General features: G+C 43.6%; 1 protein-coding gene across 2 annotated transcripts in view; it reads right to left on the reverse strand.

The window, feature by feature from the left end:
- Positions 1-15434, reverse strand: part of LOC140202786 (A disintegrin and metalloproteinase with thrombospondin motifs 20-like) — a 618104-nt gene that overhangs the window by 349953 nt on the left and 252717 nt on the right. For both annotated transcript variants that reach the window (XM_072268124.1, XM_072268123.1), the window contains exons 8-11: positions 15145-15250; positions 10210-10356; positions 3200-3341; positions 2159-2263 (exon numbers count right to left, since the gene is read on the reverse strand). In XM_072268124.1, the coding sequence (XP_072124225.1) occupies positions 2159-2263; positions 3200-3341; positions 10210-10356; positions 15145-15250 (500 nt within the window). The remainder of the gene's footprint in view (positions 1-2158; positions 2264-3199; positions 3342-10209; positions 10357-15144; positions 15251-15434) is intronic.

Here is a 15434-nt window from a genome sequence, read left to right on the forward strand (position 1 = left end):
CCTCAGTGCAAAGAGTCACCAACTCTAAGTGCCCTAGTCACTGACCTGCGACCTCAGTGCCCAGGGTTATCAACCCCCCGTGCTCTATGTCACTAACGTGTGACTTCAGTGGGCAGGATTGCCATTTCCCAGTGCTCAGTGTTACTGACCTGTGACCCCAATGCCTGGAATCACTGACCTGTGACCTCAGTGAAATGTCTGCAACAAATGCAGTCTGACATAGCAGAGACTTTGCTCAGCCATTTTGATTTGTTTGTTTAAAACTGTGAGCTCAAACCTCAGTGTGAACGACAGCATAAAGGAACTGCTGAGGCATGCTTGGCTGGCTGGACACAACAAGGATTCTGTTTCTGTTTTCACTGGCCTAACTTTGGCTGGATGTAGAACTGTTGAGGCAGAATGTTAAAATGTGTGAGGGTAAAGATTAAAGGGGGTCTGTAAAGACAGCTTCTTCACAGGGAGGGTGGCCCATATTCCAAACGATCTGCTGCAGAAAGTTGTTAACAGTTATTGGACATTTGGACGGGTACGTCTATAGACAGGAGGGTTTCAGAGGAATACAGGCCGAGTGAAAAGTGGGCATTGTGGTCCGCATTAATGATACAAGCTAAAGGGACGGTTTTCATGATGTGTTACTCTATGACTGTATGAAAATTACTCTAAATCTGCTTGCAAACTACATCAGTGGCACAAGGTAAGCACAAGCCCAGTCATTTGTGTTGCCTGAACATGTCCATCCTCTGTGAGGTTAACTTCTTAAACCACCATGTGCAGCTAGTCAACCATAAAGTAAAAGGATTTCTATTTATATTCACTTAATGTACTGGCAACAGCTGACTGTACTTTCCAGCACCATTGGCTTGAATTTCTGCATCTTCTAAACACCATAGTTTGTTTCTTCTTCACCAATCAGAAGACATCTGTACACTGCCAAACACATTCCCCTTCTCCCCAGTAAACAAAATGCATGAGGCACAATCACAGTGTGCACAGCTGAGGCAAGACGTGGGACAATGCAGCTAATAAAAGGAGCCCTCAGCCCTCAGTTGCAGCACGGAATCTGAGCCACCATATGACTTTGCTCATTCTCTGGGCCCCATGAAATCATCACACAGGGAACTTCCACCCACCTTACTTTCTCGAAACTTTGGATTTGATCAGAAAGTTTCTCTTTTTCTTGCTTTTACTCTCAGTATGGGCTGCCCAGTCTCTTTTTTTTCCCTTTTTAAAATTTTTTTGTTTTATGAAGAACAGTGTTTTTTTATGTATATAAAAATTATTAAAAGTTTCTTTATCTTTTTATGAAATGATAAGAGGAGAATTGATTATCTTATTTTTAATTATATACTATTAGATTAATACTATGTATGATCTTGGCAATGTTTATTTTACCTTTTATATGTATTGTTATCAATGTAGATATTTGAGATAATTCTCCTCTTGATTGCATATATGTACTTCTTTAAAAGTAATAAAAAGTTTGATAAAGGAAAGTGAACTTCCACCCAGTTGACACAATGTTACTAATGTCAACCTTCCACTGTTGCATTGTTGCTCTATACAACTCTGGTTAGACCACAGTCGGAGTATGGTGTTCAGTTCTGGTCTCTTCATTGTCAGGAGGATGTGGAAGCTTACCAGAGTGTGTAATAGAGATATACCAGGATGTTGCCTGGACTGGGGAGCAGGTCTCATAAAGATAGGTTGAGTCAGCCAGGAGCAAAGGAAGATGAGAAGCAAATTGACAGAGGAGTACAAAATAATAAGAGGTGCAGATCGAATGGATAGCCAGAGAATTTCTCCCAAGGTGGAAATGGCAGAATTTTAGGATGATGGAAGGAAAGTATGGCAAGGATGTCAAAACTATATTTTTAGACAGAGAGTGGTAGGTGCCTGAAACACCCAGCTGTGGTGGAGTTAAAGGCAGATACATTAGGGGCATTAGAAGTTCTTAGTGGGGAACATTGATGATAGAAAAATGGACTGCTATTCAGGAGGGAAAAGTAAATTGATCTTTGATTAAGCTAAAGGGTCGGCACAATGTTGTGAGTGGAAGGACCTGTACCTTGCTGTCACGTTAAATGTTTTATGTTCTATCAGTAAAATGCAACAAAATACTTCAATTCTTTCCCCAGAAGATCACCATAGCAGAGCTTACCATTCCATGGCCACAGTCTGTCCCGTCAGCCAGAGGCATGTGCTGTGTACGGCAACCCCTGTGTACTCCTTCTGCACTCGTACACCACAGCCGCTTGCATTGTCTCTGTGTGAACAGCAGACTTGGTTATTATATGTCAAATCTCAATTACCATGTAATAACAATGAAAATATACTCGGCCAAATCAACTTCCTTAGTTTTCAACTTATTAAATAAAATCATATTATTATTCATTGTGATCACATAGTAAAAGGAATAAAGGGAAGATAAAATGAATATCACCACCGATTATCCCATTTTCTTCTGAAGTTACACTTACTTGTATCAAGCTGATCTGGTCACATGACCAAATAATTCCAAATCATATTTTAAAAGATAACTTTTTTTTCTTTTTTCGGCAAATGACTCTTGTCCATTATCCCAGCAAAACACATTTACTTTGAGGCTCCTGACATTTAGAGAATGTGCCATCAGAACAAGGGGAGTAACAGGATTGCTGCATGGGCCAGCAGGTACTTGATGGGCTAAACATCCTCTTTCTATATCATAAGGTAGCATGAGATAATATAATATAAAACCGGTCATCATACTTCAACATTAACTCTTTCACATCTCTCTCTCTCTTTCTCTCTTTTCAGATACTGACTTGCTGAGTATTTCCGGTGGGTTTTTATGCTAATTTCAAATTTCCAACACTTTAATTTGATTCTATTTGTTTCAACTTTATTCCTCTCCAAAACGTGACGGACATTATTCAAACCAGGAATATGGCCCTACATTTAAGTGCAATGAATTTCAGGCAGGCTTGGTATTTCCAGGAGCTAGAAAGCTACTTGATGCTAAGCCGTTTGCATCCTTTGGGATAGTCTCACGTAGATTCAATGTGTTTAATTTGGCACAGACTCTGTGAGCCAAACATCCTGTTCCTATTCAAGGATGTACTATGTAAATTCACAGAGAAACAGCAGAAACTCTAGGCTGTTCCACGTGCTGTACGAGGCATCACACTCACTGGGGGGGGAAGGTTGCTAATTAGCTCACCATGTAGGGGCACACTTGTGATCCTGCTCCGAACATCAGTTCACACTGCTTGTTTGCGTTGTAGATTTGACCAGGTAGCTGGGCTGGCAAGTCATAGCTCCGCGCTATGGGCTCATCAAGTAGGCATTCTCCATAACCTGTGCTAGAAGGACACAGGAAAGATCCGTTAAGTCACAACCTGAGTGCTGACAGAGAGAAAGCTTGGCGTGGATGCCGGGTTACCATTCGCAGGTCTAGTCCCCAATGAAGCCTTCTTTCTGCAGAACCCAGTGGATGATTGGAGGATAGGCCAATCATCCACACTTTGTGCAGTAGAAGACCCCATACAGCCTAGGTTGAAGAGCCCACTGTAAAATTCTGCTAAATGGCTGATTGATGCATGCCAGCCTCTAATGAACTTACATGCGACTATTAACTCCTGTCAGTATCCAAAGAAGACAACCTGCTGTACAAACAATTCCCACTAATATCAGTAAAATCACAATTTTGGGAGCTTCCACCCTTTTTTCAATAAAAAAATGTCTAAATCAGTTTGAACATAGAACATACGACACTACAGCACAATACAGGTTCTTTGGCCCACAATGTTGTGCCAACCTCTTAACCAAGATCGATCTAACCCCTCCCTCACATAATCCTTCATTTTTCTTTTATCCCTATGCCTATCTAAGAGTCTCTTAAATGTCCCTAATGCATCAGCCTCTACCACCACCCCCAATAGTGTGTTCCATGTACTTACCATTCTCTGTATAAAAAACCTACCGCTGACACCCCAAAACCTTCCTCCAATCATGATGTTGTAACTACTCTAAGATCAATCTAACCCTTCCCTCTCACATAGACCATAACCCTCCATTTTTCTTTCACCCATGTGCCTATCTAAGAGTTTCTTAAATGCCCTAATGTATCTGCCTCTGCCACTATCCCTGGCAATGTATTCCATGCACTCACCACTCCCCATGTTAAAATCCTACCTCTGACATCCCCCTATACTGTCCTCTAATCTCCTTAAGAACATGTCCTCTCATATCAGCCATTGCCACCCTATGAAAAAGGCACTCTACTTAAGCCTCTCATCATTTGGTACACCTCTCTCAAGTTGCCTCTGATCCTCCGTCAACCCAAAGAGAAAAGCTCTAGCTTGTTCTTGAGAAGATGCAGTGGATCTTCTTGAACGGAGGTTGTACTTGGTGAAGATACTCCCATGGAACTACATGCTCAGGAGGATTCCAGCACAATAAGTTTGCAGAGAGGCTGATACATCTCCTGGCTGAGGAGAGTGTGCAGATGGTAGACCAGCAGGGCACTGCCAGCTGGGGAAGCCCAAATGGTTGGGACTTCTTAGCCCAAAGTCACTACAATCTATTGTAGATAAACACAAGATAGATAGATACTTCATTGGTCCCAAAGGAAATTACAGTGTCACAGTGGCGTTACAAATGCACAAATATACAAATATTAGAAAAGCAGTAAGGAAGAATAAAAAATAATTTACCTCAAACTGTCTAACAGGATGGAGGGGTCATCGCTTCCCCGTCTATAGGTTGACTCATTATAGAGCCTAATGGCCGAGGTAAGGATAACTTCATATGGTACTCTTTGGAGCAACACAGTTGTCTTAGTCTAAGTCTGTTACTGAAAATGCTCCTCTGTTCTGCCAAGGTGCATGCAGAGGGTGAGAAACTTTTCCCAGAATTGCCAGCATTTTCCGTAGCATCCTTTGTTCTACCACAGCCTCCAGTGTGTCCAGTTTGAACCTGCCTTTCTATTCAGTTTATTGAGCTTGTTGGCATCATCTGTGTTGATGCCACTGCCCCAGTACACCAACAAGATTGTACTGGTGACAACAGACTGGTAGAACATGTGAAGGAGAGGCCTGCATACTCCAAACGACCTCAGTCTCCTCAGGAAGTAGTGGCGCCTCTGGCCCTTGTACACAGCCTCTGTGTTGGTGCTCTACTCAAGTCTGTCATCCAGGTACACCCCCAGGTACTTATAGGTCCTCAGTACATCCATGTCCTCACCAAGAAATTCTGCAGATGCTAGAAATCCAGAACAACACACACAAAATGCTGGAGTTACTCAGCAGGTCAGGCAGAATCTATGGAAATGAATAAACAACATTTCAGGTCGAGATCCTTCATCAGGACCAGAAAGGAAGGAAGAAGATGCAAGAATAGGAAGGAGTACAAGCTAGAAGGTGAAACCAGGTGGGTGGGGGAGGGGGAGATGAAGTAAGGAGCTGGGAGGTGATGGGTGGAAAGGGAAAGGACCTGAGAAGAAGGAATCTGATAGGAGAGGTTAGTGATCCATGGGCGAGTGGGAAAGTCGGACACAAGGGGAGGTAATAGGCAGGTGAGGAGAAGAGGTAAAGGGGAGCTACAGTAGGGAAAAGAAGAGGGAAGGGGAAGGGGAAAATGATTTGAAGTTGGCAAAACTGATGTCATGCCATCAGGATACCTGGATGGAATAAAAGTTGTTGCTCGTCCAACCTGAGAGAGTCCTCATTGTGGCAGAAAAGGAGGCCATGGACTGACATGTCGGAATGGAAATGGGGATAGGAATTATGATGTTTGGCCATCAGGAAATTCTGCCTTTTCCAGATGGAGTGAATGTGCTCAACAAATCAGTGATCTAATCTATGTCAGGTCTCACCAGTTTAGCGGATGTCACATAGAGAGCATTGGATACAGTAGATGAGCCCAACGGATTTGCAAGTGAAGTGTTGCCTCACCTGAAAGGACCATTTGGGGCCTCAAATGGAGGTGAGGGAGGAGGCGAATGGGTAGGTGCAACACTTCTATTGCTTGCAGGAAGGGAGATTAGTGGAGAGGACGAGTGGACAAGGGAATCATAGTGGGAGATCCCTATGGAAAGTGGATAGTAGGGGAAAGGTTGGTGGTAGGGTCCCACTGAAGATGGCGGAAGTTGTGGAGAATGATGTGTTGGACGCGGAAACTCATGGGGTGGTAGGTAAGGACAAGAGGAACTTGATCACTGTTAAGGTGGCAGGAAGATGGGGTGAGCACAAATGACCGGGAAATGGAAGGGAGTCAGGTGAGGGCAGTTTCAATGGTGGAGGAAGGGTAACCCCATTTTTCTGAAGAAGGAAAACATCTCTGATGTTTTGGAAAGGGAAGCCTCAATCTGGGAATTGATGTAGTGGAGATGAATGACCTGAGAAAAGGTGATGGCATTTTTACAGGAAACAGAGTGGGAAGAGGTATAGTCAGGATTGCTGTGAGAACTGGTATGTTTATAAAAGATATTAGTAGACAATTTGTATCTGCACAGTAGACATCCTCCACACCACAAGTAGTGTCCCTTGGAAGTTAGTCACCCCAAGTATGGTGATGGCAGCTTCAAGTCTGTGTCTGATCATCCATTGTCTTTCATTAGAATTTCTATGTCTTTTGACCTCCCTGCTAACTCCTCACAGGCCACCTTACATTTTATGCGACTGAGAATTACCCGCCTAAGATAAAGTTCCACAGGAATGAATGGAACATCCTGCACTCTCCTGAAATGGTTAATATTAGTGGGAAGTCAGGGCAATCTGTGGAAAACGTCACAGTAGAGTTAAAAAAAAGCCCTTCAGACCATACCTGTCCATGCCAACCAAGAGTTTATTCAAACTAATCCATTTTCCACATATCCCTAATCTCTTATCATTCATATATCTGCCCACATACTGTTTGAATATATTAGCCAGTTTCTCTGGCAGCTAGTTCCTTACATCTACCACTCACTGTGTAAAAATCTTGCCTTCAAGTTATAATCAAACCTCTAGCCTTGAAACAATGTCTTCTAGTTTTGTTTCCCTATCCCTGGGAAAAAAAGACTGAGTGTATTCACCCTATGCCCATATGTCTCTGGTGATTGTATACACCTCTGTGAGATCACCTCTCAGTCTCCTATGTTCCAAGGAGTAAAGGCCACCTTGACCAAACTCTCCCAGCAACTCAGTCCCTCAATTCAAAGACAATACTTCAAGTATTTTTTGAGGATGTAACTAGTAGAGTGGATAGGGGAGAACCAGTGGATGTGGTATATTTGGATTTTCAAAAGGCTTTTGACAAGGTGCCACACAGGAGATTAGTGTGCAAACTTAAAGCACACGGTATTGGGGGTATGGTATTGATGTGGATGGAGAATTGGTTAGCAGACAGGAAGTAAAGAGTGGGAATAAACGGGACCTTTTCAGAATGGCAGGCAGTGACTAGTGGGGTACTGCAAGGCTCAGTACTGGGACCCCAGTTGTTTACAATATATATTAATGACTTGGATGAGGGAATTAAATGCAGCATCTCCAAGTTTGCAGATGACACGAAGCTGGGCGGCAGTGTTAGCTGTGAGGAGGATGCTAAGAGGATGCAGGGTGACTTGGATAGGTTGGGTGAGTGGGCAAATTCATGGCAGATGCAATTTAATGTGGATAAATGTGAAGTTATCCACTTTGTTGGCAAAAATAGGAAAACTGATTATTATCTGAATGGTGGCCGATTAGGAAAAGGGGAGGTGCAACGAGACCTGGGTGTCATTATACACCAGTCATTGAAAGTGGGCATGCAGGTACAGCAGGCGGTGAAAAAGGTGAATGGTATGCTGGCATTTATAGCGAGAGGTACTTCTGCAGTTGTACAAGGCCTTGGTGAGACCACACCTAGAGTATTGTGTGCAGTTTTGGTCCCCTAATCTGAGGAAAGACATCCTTGCCATAGAGGGAGTACAAAGAAGGTTCACCAGATTGATTCCTGGGATGGCAGGACTTTCATATGAAGAAAGACTGGATGAACTAGGCTTGTACTCGTTGGAATTTAGAAGATTGAGGGGGGATCTGATTGAAACGTATAAAATCCTAAAGGGATTGGACAGGCTAGATGCAGGAAGATTGTTCCCGATGTTGGGAAAGTCCAGAACAAGGGGTCACAATTTGAGGATAAAGGGGAAGCCTTTTAGGACCGAGATTAGGAAAAACTTCTTCACACAGAGAGTGGTGAATCTGTGGAATTCTCTGCCACAGGAAACAGTTGAGGCCAGTTCATTGGCTATATTTAAGAGGGAGTTAGATATGGCCCTTGTGGCTACGGGGCTCAGGGGGTATGGAGGGAAGGGTGGTGCAGGGTTCTGAGTTGGATGATCAGCCATGATCATAATAAGTGGCGGTGCAGGCTCGAAGGGCCGAATGGCCTACTCCTGAACCTATTTTCATATGTTTCTATGTTTCTATTAAGTGTGACCTCACCAACATTTTATACAATCATAATATAACTTCCCAACTTCTATAGTCAACATCCTGACTAATGAATACCCGAGTGCCTAAAGTTTTCTCCATCACCCTGTCTACCTTTTAAGGAAACAATGCACCAGTACTCTGAGGTCCTTCTGTTCTACAACAGGACCTTGGACTGTCTGTTCAACGTAAAAATCCTAACTTGATTCATCGTTACAAGTTGTAACTGTTGGCATTGGTCTGAATTAAACTCCATTTACTGTTCCTCAGTTCGCCGACCCAGATGATCAAGATCTCACTGTAATTCTTGATAACCTTCTTCTCTATCTACGATATTGTATTTTCGTGCTGTCTGCAAACCTACTGGCTGTGATTGGTCTGTACCAACGTGCCTGTACTGCTGCATTTTCATTGTACTCATAGCTCAGTACATTTTGGTACATGATACTGACCTTGACAAGACATGAAACACCTGACCAAAGCATAAGGAAGAATGGTTGCTGTGTGTGTAACCCAGCCCACGCAGTCGCTCACCACACACTATAGAGAGGACGAGGAGCACACAGCAGCATTCTCAGATTTGAGGTTTGGGAGGTTAGATGTTGGGAGTTAACATAACATAGGGTGGGTAGAGCTGGGGCACAGCATGTCAAGAGTACACTGAGGCACAACAGCAGCATGGTATGGCCCCAGAGTTCCTTGTCAGTCCATGCCTTCCACCGAGATAGAGCGAGAAGTTGACGATTGCAGGTTATCTGATTCCCCACACTCAAGAGCAGTCATTCCTACATTGGCATTGCCCAGCCTCACACTCACTCCATGAGAGGTGCGGTATGACAGAAGGGTACCACCCCTTACCCCTTTCACAAACTGGTGCCACCTCCTGCAACACTGCTGCAGAGCACCATAGCTGACAGGCAGCTGGCTCCGTGGTTGGCTCACAACATTTTCCTCCCATCTGATTTTCTTTACTGAACTTCAAATACTCACTTCAGTTCTTGTGTGGCTGAAGTGCCACAAAGCAGCCCGGCACTGACCTGACAGGAATGAAATGATGCTGGGTTCCACTCATTCACATGGAGTGCTTTTGTAAAAGGTTCACAACTGACAGAGCTTAGGGAAAGGATCAAAGGGTCACATCTGAGGAAAATCTAATTACAAATGACATTTCCCATCCTGAAAAGAGGCTTTCAAAGATGGGTGGTGCTCACCAATCTGCCTCATAGCAACCAAAGTTCACCATGTTGCCTACGATACTTTCTTTCTCTGAAAAAACATGCAGCAGAAATGACTTTGTCAGTATTAAATCCATTGCTTGCTGATAAGTGAAACCCCCGAGGCAGTGCCAGGTACTGCCGACAACAAATGGTTAAACAACATGGTCCTAATTTTTCATGGAGATATTGAGAACTCCATTGCTCTGTCCACCCCTTGCCAGAAAATGGAGCAGGTGTTCGCTTTGAGGGTCTAGAGGCAAGCCTGCCAGTCACCATTGGCTTCTGGCAACTCAAAATTAGAGAAGGAGGTACTTGGAATGGCAAGTCCAACACCCCCCAATCTCTCCATAACACCAAACACCTCCTGGCTCACCACGGGCAGAGGCTGCAGGTTCCAAGGGCCAACTCACCAGCCACCTCCGAGCCCCCAGAACTGCAGTGTAAGCATTTTCCCTTGAACCTGAGTTTGCTGCATTTGCTCAGGTCTGCCTTAAACAATACCTTGTCTGGTCCAACACTCATGCATAGGAAGGTGCGGGAAGTCAACAAAATAAACTTACTCTAGAAACTCAGTGATGTACTTGCGGCTGCACTTTGACCACGTCCAGGGGTTGGTGTGGTAGTTCAAGGCTGGAGCCATAACATGATACTGATGCTTCACTCCAGCCTCTTTGCATTTGATGCTGTCATCATGAGGCATGTTGAACCTGAAATTTCAACAATTCATTGCATGTCAAACAGGTTGAACAATTGGAGAAACGGTTAACATACTAAGGGTAAGCATGCACGTATTTCATTAAATGCTAAAATATAGACCAGTACAAATAACTTTAATTGTTATTCTAGTCGGAAAGTGCTAATCCAGGTTCAAGGACCTCTTCTGTCCTACTGTTATAAGTCTTTTGAACAGACCTTTTGTACAATAAAATACACTCTTGACCTCACAATCTACCTCTCCATAATCTTGCACCTTATTGTTCACTTTCACTGCACTTTCTCTGTAGCTGTTACACTTTATTCTGCATTTTGCTATTGTTTTACCTTGTTCAATCAATGCACTGTGCAATGATTTTGATCTGTATGAACAGTATGCAAGGCAAGCTTTTCATTGTATCTTCATATATTTGAGAATCTTAAACCAATACCAATCTTTATAAGGGTAAGAATGATAAGCATATTTCTGATGCAATTATTTTATTCTGTCTAGCCTCTAAAAAGTTCAGAGGTAGAAATTCATTTTAGATTAGGGTATATTTGAAACTGCCAAATTTTGGCAAAACACACAAAATGTTGAAGGAACTAAACAGGTCAGGAACTTCTTCAGCAATGCCTCTATTCTCAGGTTGCCTCTGTCACCGTTGACCAATGAAAAGATACTCTGTGCAGGTGCCTCTGAAATCTCTTCATGAACAATGACATTCATTCAACCGCACAAGGCAGAATTTGTGACCACATCTCATTTGTTTCCTGCTCATCTGCTGTGAACTCCTGGACAGAGCAAATACTGTGTTCCCCCCTCCTCACCTTCCACCCTTCAAGCCTCCACTTTCAATGGATCATCACTCACAGTCTTTATCATCTCCAACAAGATCCCACCATCTGGCATGGCTTCCCCTCCACTTCCAGCATTTCTTTGCAATTCCTTGGTTCAATACCACTTGCTGCCTTATGGTCATGGAGGAGATGCATCACCTATCTATTCACCTATTCCCTTGCTACCATCCAGGGAACAGCCTTTCTATGGCAAGCAGCCATTCACTTGCACTTCTTCTGATCCACTGAACTGCAGTCAGAATTCCCCTCTTCAAAGTCAAAGTAACTTTATTATCAAAGTTTGCATATGTCACCATATATTACCTTGAGATTCATTTTCTAACAGGTATTTACAGGAAAATAAAGAAATACAACACAATTTATGAAAAACTATACAAAAACAAAGACTGACAAACAACCCACACAAAATGGTGGAGGAACTCAGCAAGCTCAAAATGTTTTCCATAGATGCTGCCTGACCTGCTGAGTTCCTCCAGCATTTTGTGTTTGTTGCTTTGGACTTCCAGCATCTGCAGAATTTCTTGTGTTTCTGACAAACAACCAATGTGCAAAAGATATTTGCATATAATATATTTGAGGAGGAGAAGATGGCGGCACGACGGCAGCGCGCGCGGCCTCTCCGGTGAATGATATCTGTAATCTGTCAAGTAGGGGACCGTGCACAATTCTGATTTGATTGAGACGGACATGAGAGTACAGAGGAACATCTAGAAAACTTCTGAAATGCCCGCTTCGCTGACGCTGCTACTGTGTGGTAACCAGAATCTCCGGAGCAGAAGGCCCCGAATCCTCGGCTTTGCTTGTTTCAGCCGCCAGGGCGAGGTCAAAGGTGCTCAGCAGAGGATGGCGCTTGGGAGGCTGTATCGGAGGGGCTGGTTGGAGGCTCGAAGTTTTGGACGGACGGACTTAGTGTCGGCTGTGGTCGGCTGCTTCTAAGGCATCAGCAAGTTGACGGTGCCTGGAGGTTTATGGCAGGGAGTTTCTCCCTTTTGGACTCAGGAGTCGATCGACTCGGGGACTTTGAGACTTTTTTTTATCGTGCTCATGGTTTGTTCTTCATCAAATTATGGTATTGCTTTGCACTGCTGTAACTATATGTTATAATTATGTGGTTCTGTCAGTGTTAGTCTTTACTTTGTCCTGTTTTCTGGGATATCACTCCGGAGAAACATGGTATCATTTCTTAATGCATGTATGCATTTCTAAATGACAATAAAAGAGGACTGAGTGTTCTCATAATCTAAAAAAAAATCTAGATTTGAGTTGTGGAGTTATTGAAAGTGAGTCTGTAAGTATCCACACAGTTTCATGACCCTGAAGTTTGTAGGGAAATCATAGTCATGCCAAAGGGTTTTGGCCTGAAACATCGACTGTACTTTTTTCCATGGATGCTGCCTGGCCCGCTGAGCTCCTCCAGCATTTTACGTGTGTTGCTCAGATTTCCAGCATCTGCAGATTTTCTCTTGTTAGGGAAATCACTGCTCCTGATTCTTGTAATATGGACCCGATGGTAGTAATAATAAGTGAGTATGGCCTGGATGTTGGCGGGGGTGGGGGGGGGGGGGGGGGGTCCTTGATGATGGATACTGCTTTCTTGTGGGAGTGGTGATGTATGTGCTTAATGGTGGGGAAGTCTTTGCTTTTGATAGACTAGGCTCTATGCTTTCTTTTCCATCCCATTCTTGAGTGTGGGGATTCCATATCTGGCCATGATGCAACCAGTTCGGATACTTTCAACTGTAGAAATTTGTCAAAATTGTGGGTGATATTTTGAACCTATGCAAACTTCTACAAAAGTGGAGGCACTGTCGTACCTGCTTTTCAATCATATTTGTGGATCATTTATTTTCAGGTCAGTGGGGTACCTCTGAGCCTCAAGTTCCCTGTTACTTTAGTTTGCAATCCACTCCCATTTTGCCCATTCTCTCTGTGACCTCCTGCAGTGCACTGCAATGAGGCCCAGTGCAAGCTCAGAACAACACCTCATCTCCATCTGGGAATATTGAGTCCCAATGCAAGCTCAGAACAACACCTCATCTTCACCTGGGAATATTGAGGCCCAATGCAAGCTCAGAACAACACCTCATCTCCATCTGGGAATATTGAGGCCCAATGCAAGCTCAGAACAACACCTCATCTTCACCTGGGAATATTGAGGCCCAATGCAATCTCAGAACAACACCTCATCTCATTTAGGAACATCGAAGCCCAATGCAAGCTTGGGACAACACCTCATCTCCATCTGGGAACACTGCAGCCTTATGGACTCAATATCTAAATACTCAGCTTGAGGTAACTCACCCTTTCTGTGCATATTGGAGCTGGACGTTTCTGCCCATCTCCACTTTGGCTCAGATTTTACTTTTCAGTTTGCATTGACTTGTCTTTACTAGTAGCAACACCTTACACATCAAAAGAAGCATTATTTACTTATTTATTATGGAGATAGAGTGTGGAATAGGCTCTTCCAGCTGCACTGCCCAGCAATCTCCCAATTTAACCCTTGCCTAATCATGGGACAATTTATAATGACAAATTAATCCACCAACTGGTGCGACTTTGGACTGTGAAAGGGAACTGGAGCACATGGAGGAAACACACATGGTCACAGGGAGAATGTACAGAGTTCTTATGGGCAATGGTAAGAATGAAACCTGGTTCTGTAAAGCATTGTGTGAACCACTAAATCAGCTACCATTACAGTGCTTAGCACAATGCAAATGAATCTCACCCAGTGAGATGGTAGACTTGTACAGAAGGTCTGGAGGCACGGGATCCAGAGAAACTTGGCTGCATGGATTCAAAATTGGCTTGCCCATGGAAGGCAGAGGGTAGTTCTGCAGGGATTGTTCTGGAATTCCTGTTCTTTGTGATTTTTATGTGTCAGACGGAAGAGCGGGTAAGTCAGTTTGAGGATGACAAGAAGTTTGGTGTTGTTGTTGTCATACATTTCAAACGGGCACTGATATGTTATGATGAAGAACTGGGGTGAGAAGTGGAAGATGGAGTTTAATCCAGAAAAATGTGAAGTCATACACTCTGGAAGGTCAAACTTAAAGGCAGTGCACAGGGTTAATGGCAGGATTTTTGGCAGTGTGGAGGAAGAAGGATCCTGGGGTCCTGGTCCAGAGATCCCTCTAAGCTGCCAGTTAAGAAGATGAATATTGTCCTGGCCTTGAGTTTAGGAGCCACGAGGTAATGTTGCAGCTCTGTAAAACCTCGATTAGACCACACTTGGAATATTGTGTTCAGTTTGCAATGATGTGGAAGCTTTACAAAGGGTACAGAGAAGGTTTATCAAGATACTACCTGGATTAGAGAGCATGTCTTATGAGGTTAGGTTGAGGGAATCAGGAACAAAGGAAGATGACAGGTGACTTGACAGAGGCATAGACGGAGTGGTCAGCCAGCAAATTTTTCCCAGGCAGAAATGGATAACACAAGAACGCGATATTTTAAGATGTTTGGAGGAAGGTGTCAGTGAATTCATGAGTGTTCTGGAGGCTGGGAAATGAAGCTGGCCTGTCCTGGGATTGGGGGACTGTATATGTGTGTGGGTGTTTGCATGTGTTTTGGAAGGAAGAGACCTTGCTTCACTTCTGTTGCTTTGTTGCTTGGTATGATCTGTTTAGCTGTGTTCTGTGTTCTGCTGAGTATTGTGGGCACGAGATGTTGGCAGTATCTAAAAGTTCACAAAAATAAGACCAATACATTCCAAGTTAAACAGAGAAGATCAAAAGGTTATGAACCTGGAATCTGGCAGATGTGCGTGTTCAGGATTAGAATAAATCCAGACATCCGTAGAAAACCAGGCTCAAAGAAATGTTATTTCGAGGAGCCGAATATCATGTCAGAAAATTGCCCAGATCAGATTCAGCTGTGGGATTCCAGTATCTGATCACTGGCTCTCGTCCTGATGAGGAACAGTTCTCCATACTTACACGTGCCCAAGCTCATGTGCTATAGTGAAAGCTGTGCTCAGTCCGTTCTCCTCACTGATGGAGCAACTGCGATATGGATCACACATTGTGCCAAGTTCTGCTAATCCTGGAAAGAACAGAAGTGCACAGTTTAAAGTCTGTAAAACAGTAGGCTGATTTTTATATTGCACACAGAGCACAGGCAATTAAACTTTCCTCCTGCCTTCAATTGCAATCTTTCTGTTCTCAGAAAAAGCTGAACCTGAAGGTGCACTGCTTTCCTTCCATCTTAGTGCAACGTGCCAAACCTG

The sequence above is a fragment of the Mobula birostris genome, chromosome 9 (genome assembly GCF_030028105.1).
Source record: "Mobula birostris isolate sMobBir1 chromosome 9, sMobBir1.hap1, whole genome shotgun sequence".
Classification (NCBI taxonomy): domain Eukaryota; kingdom Metazoa; phylum Chordata; class Chondrichthyes; order Myliobatiformes; family Myliobatidae; genus Mobula; species Mobula birostris.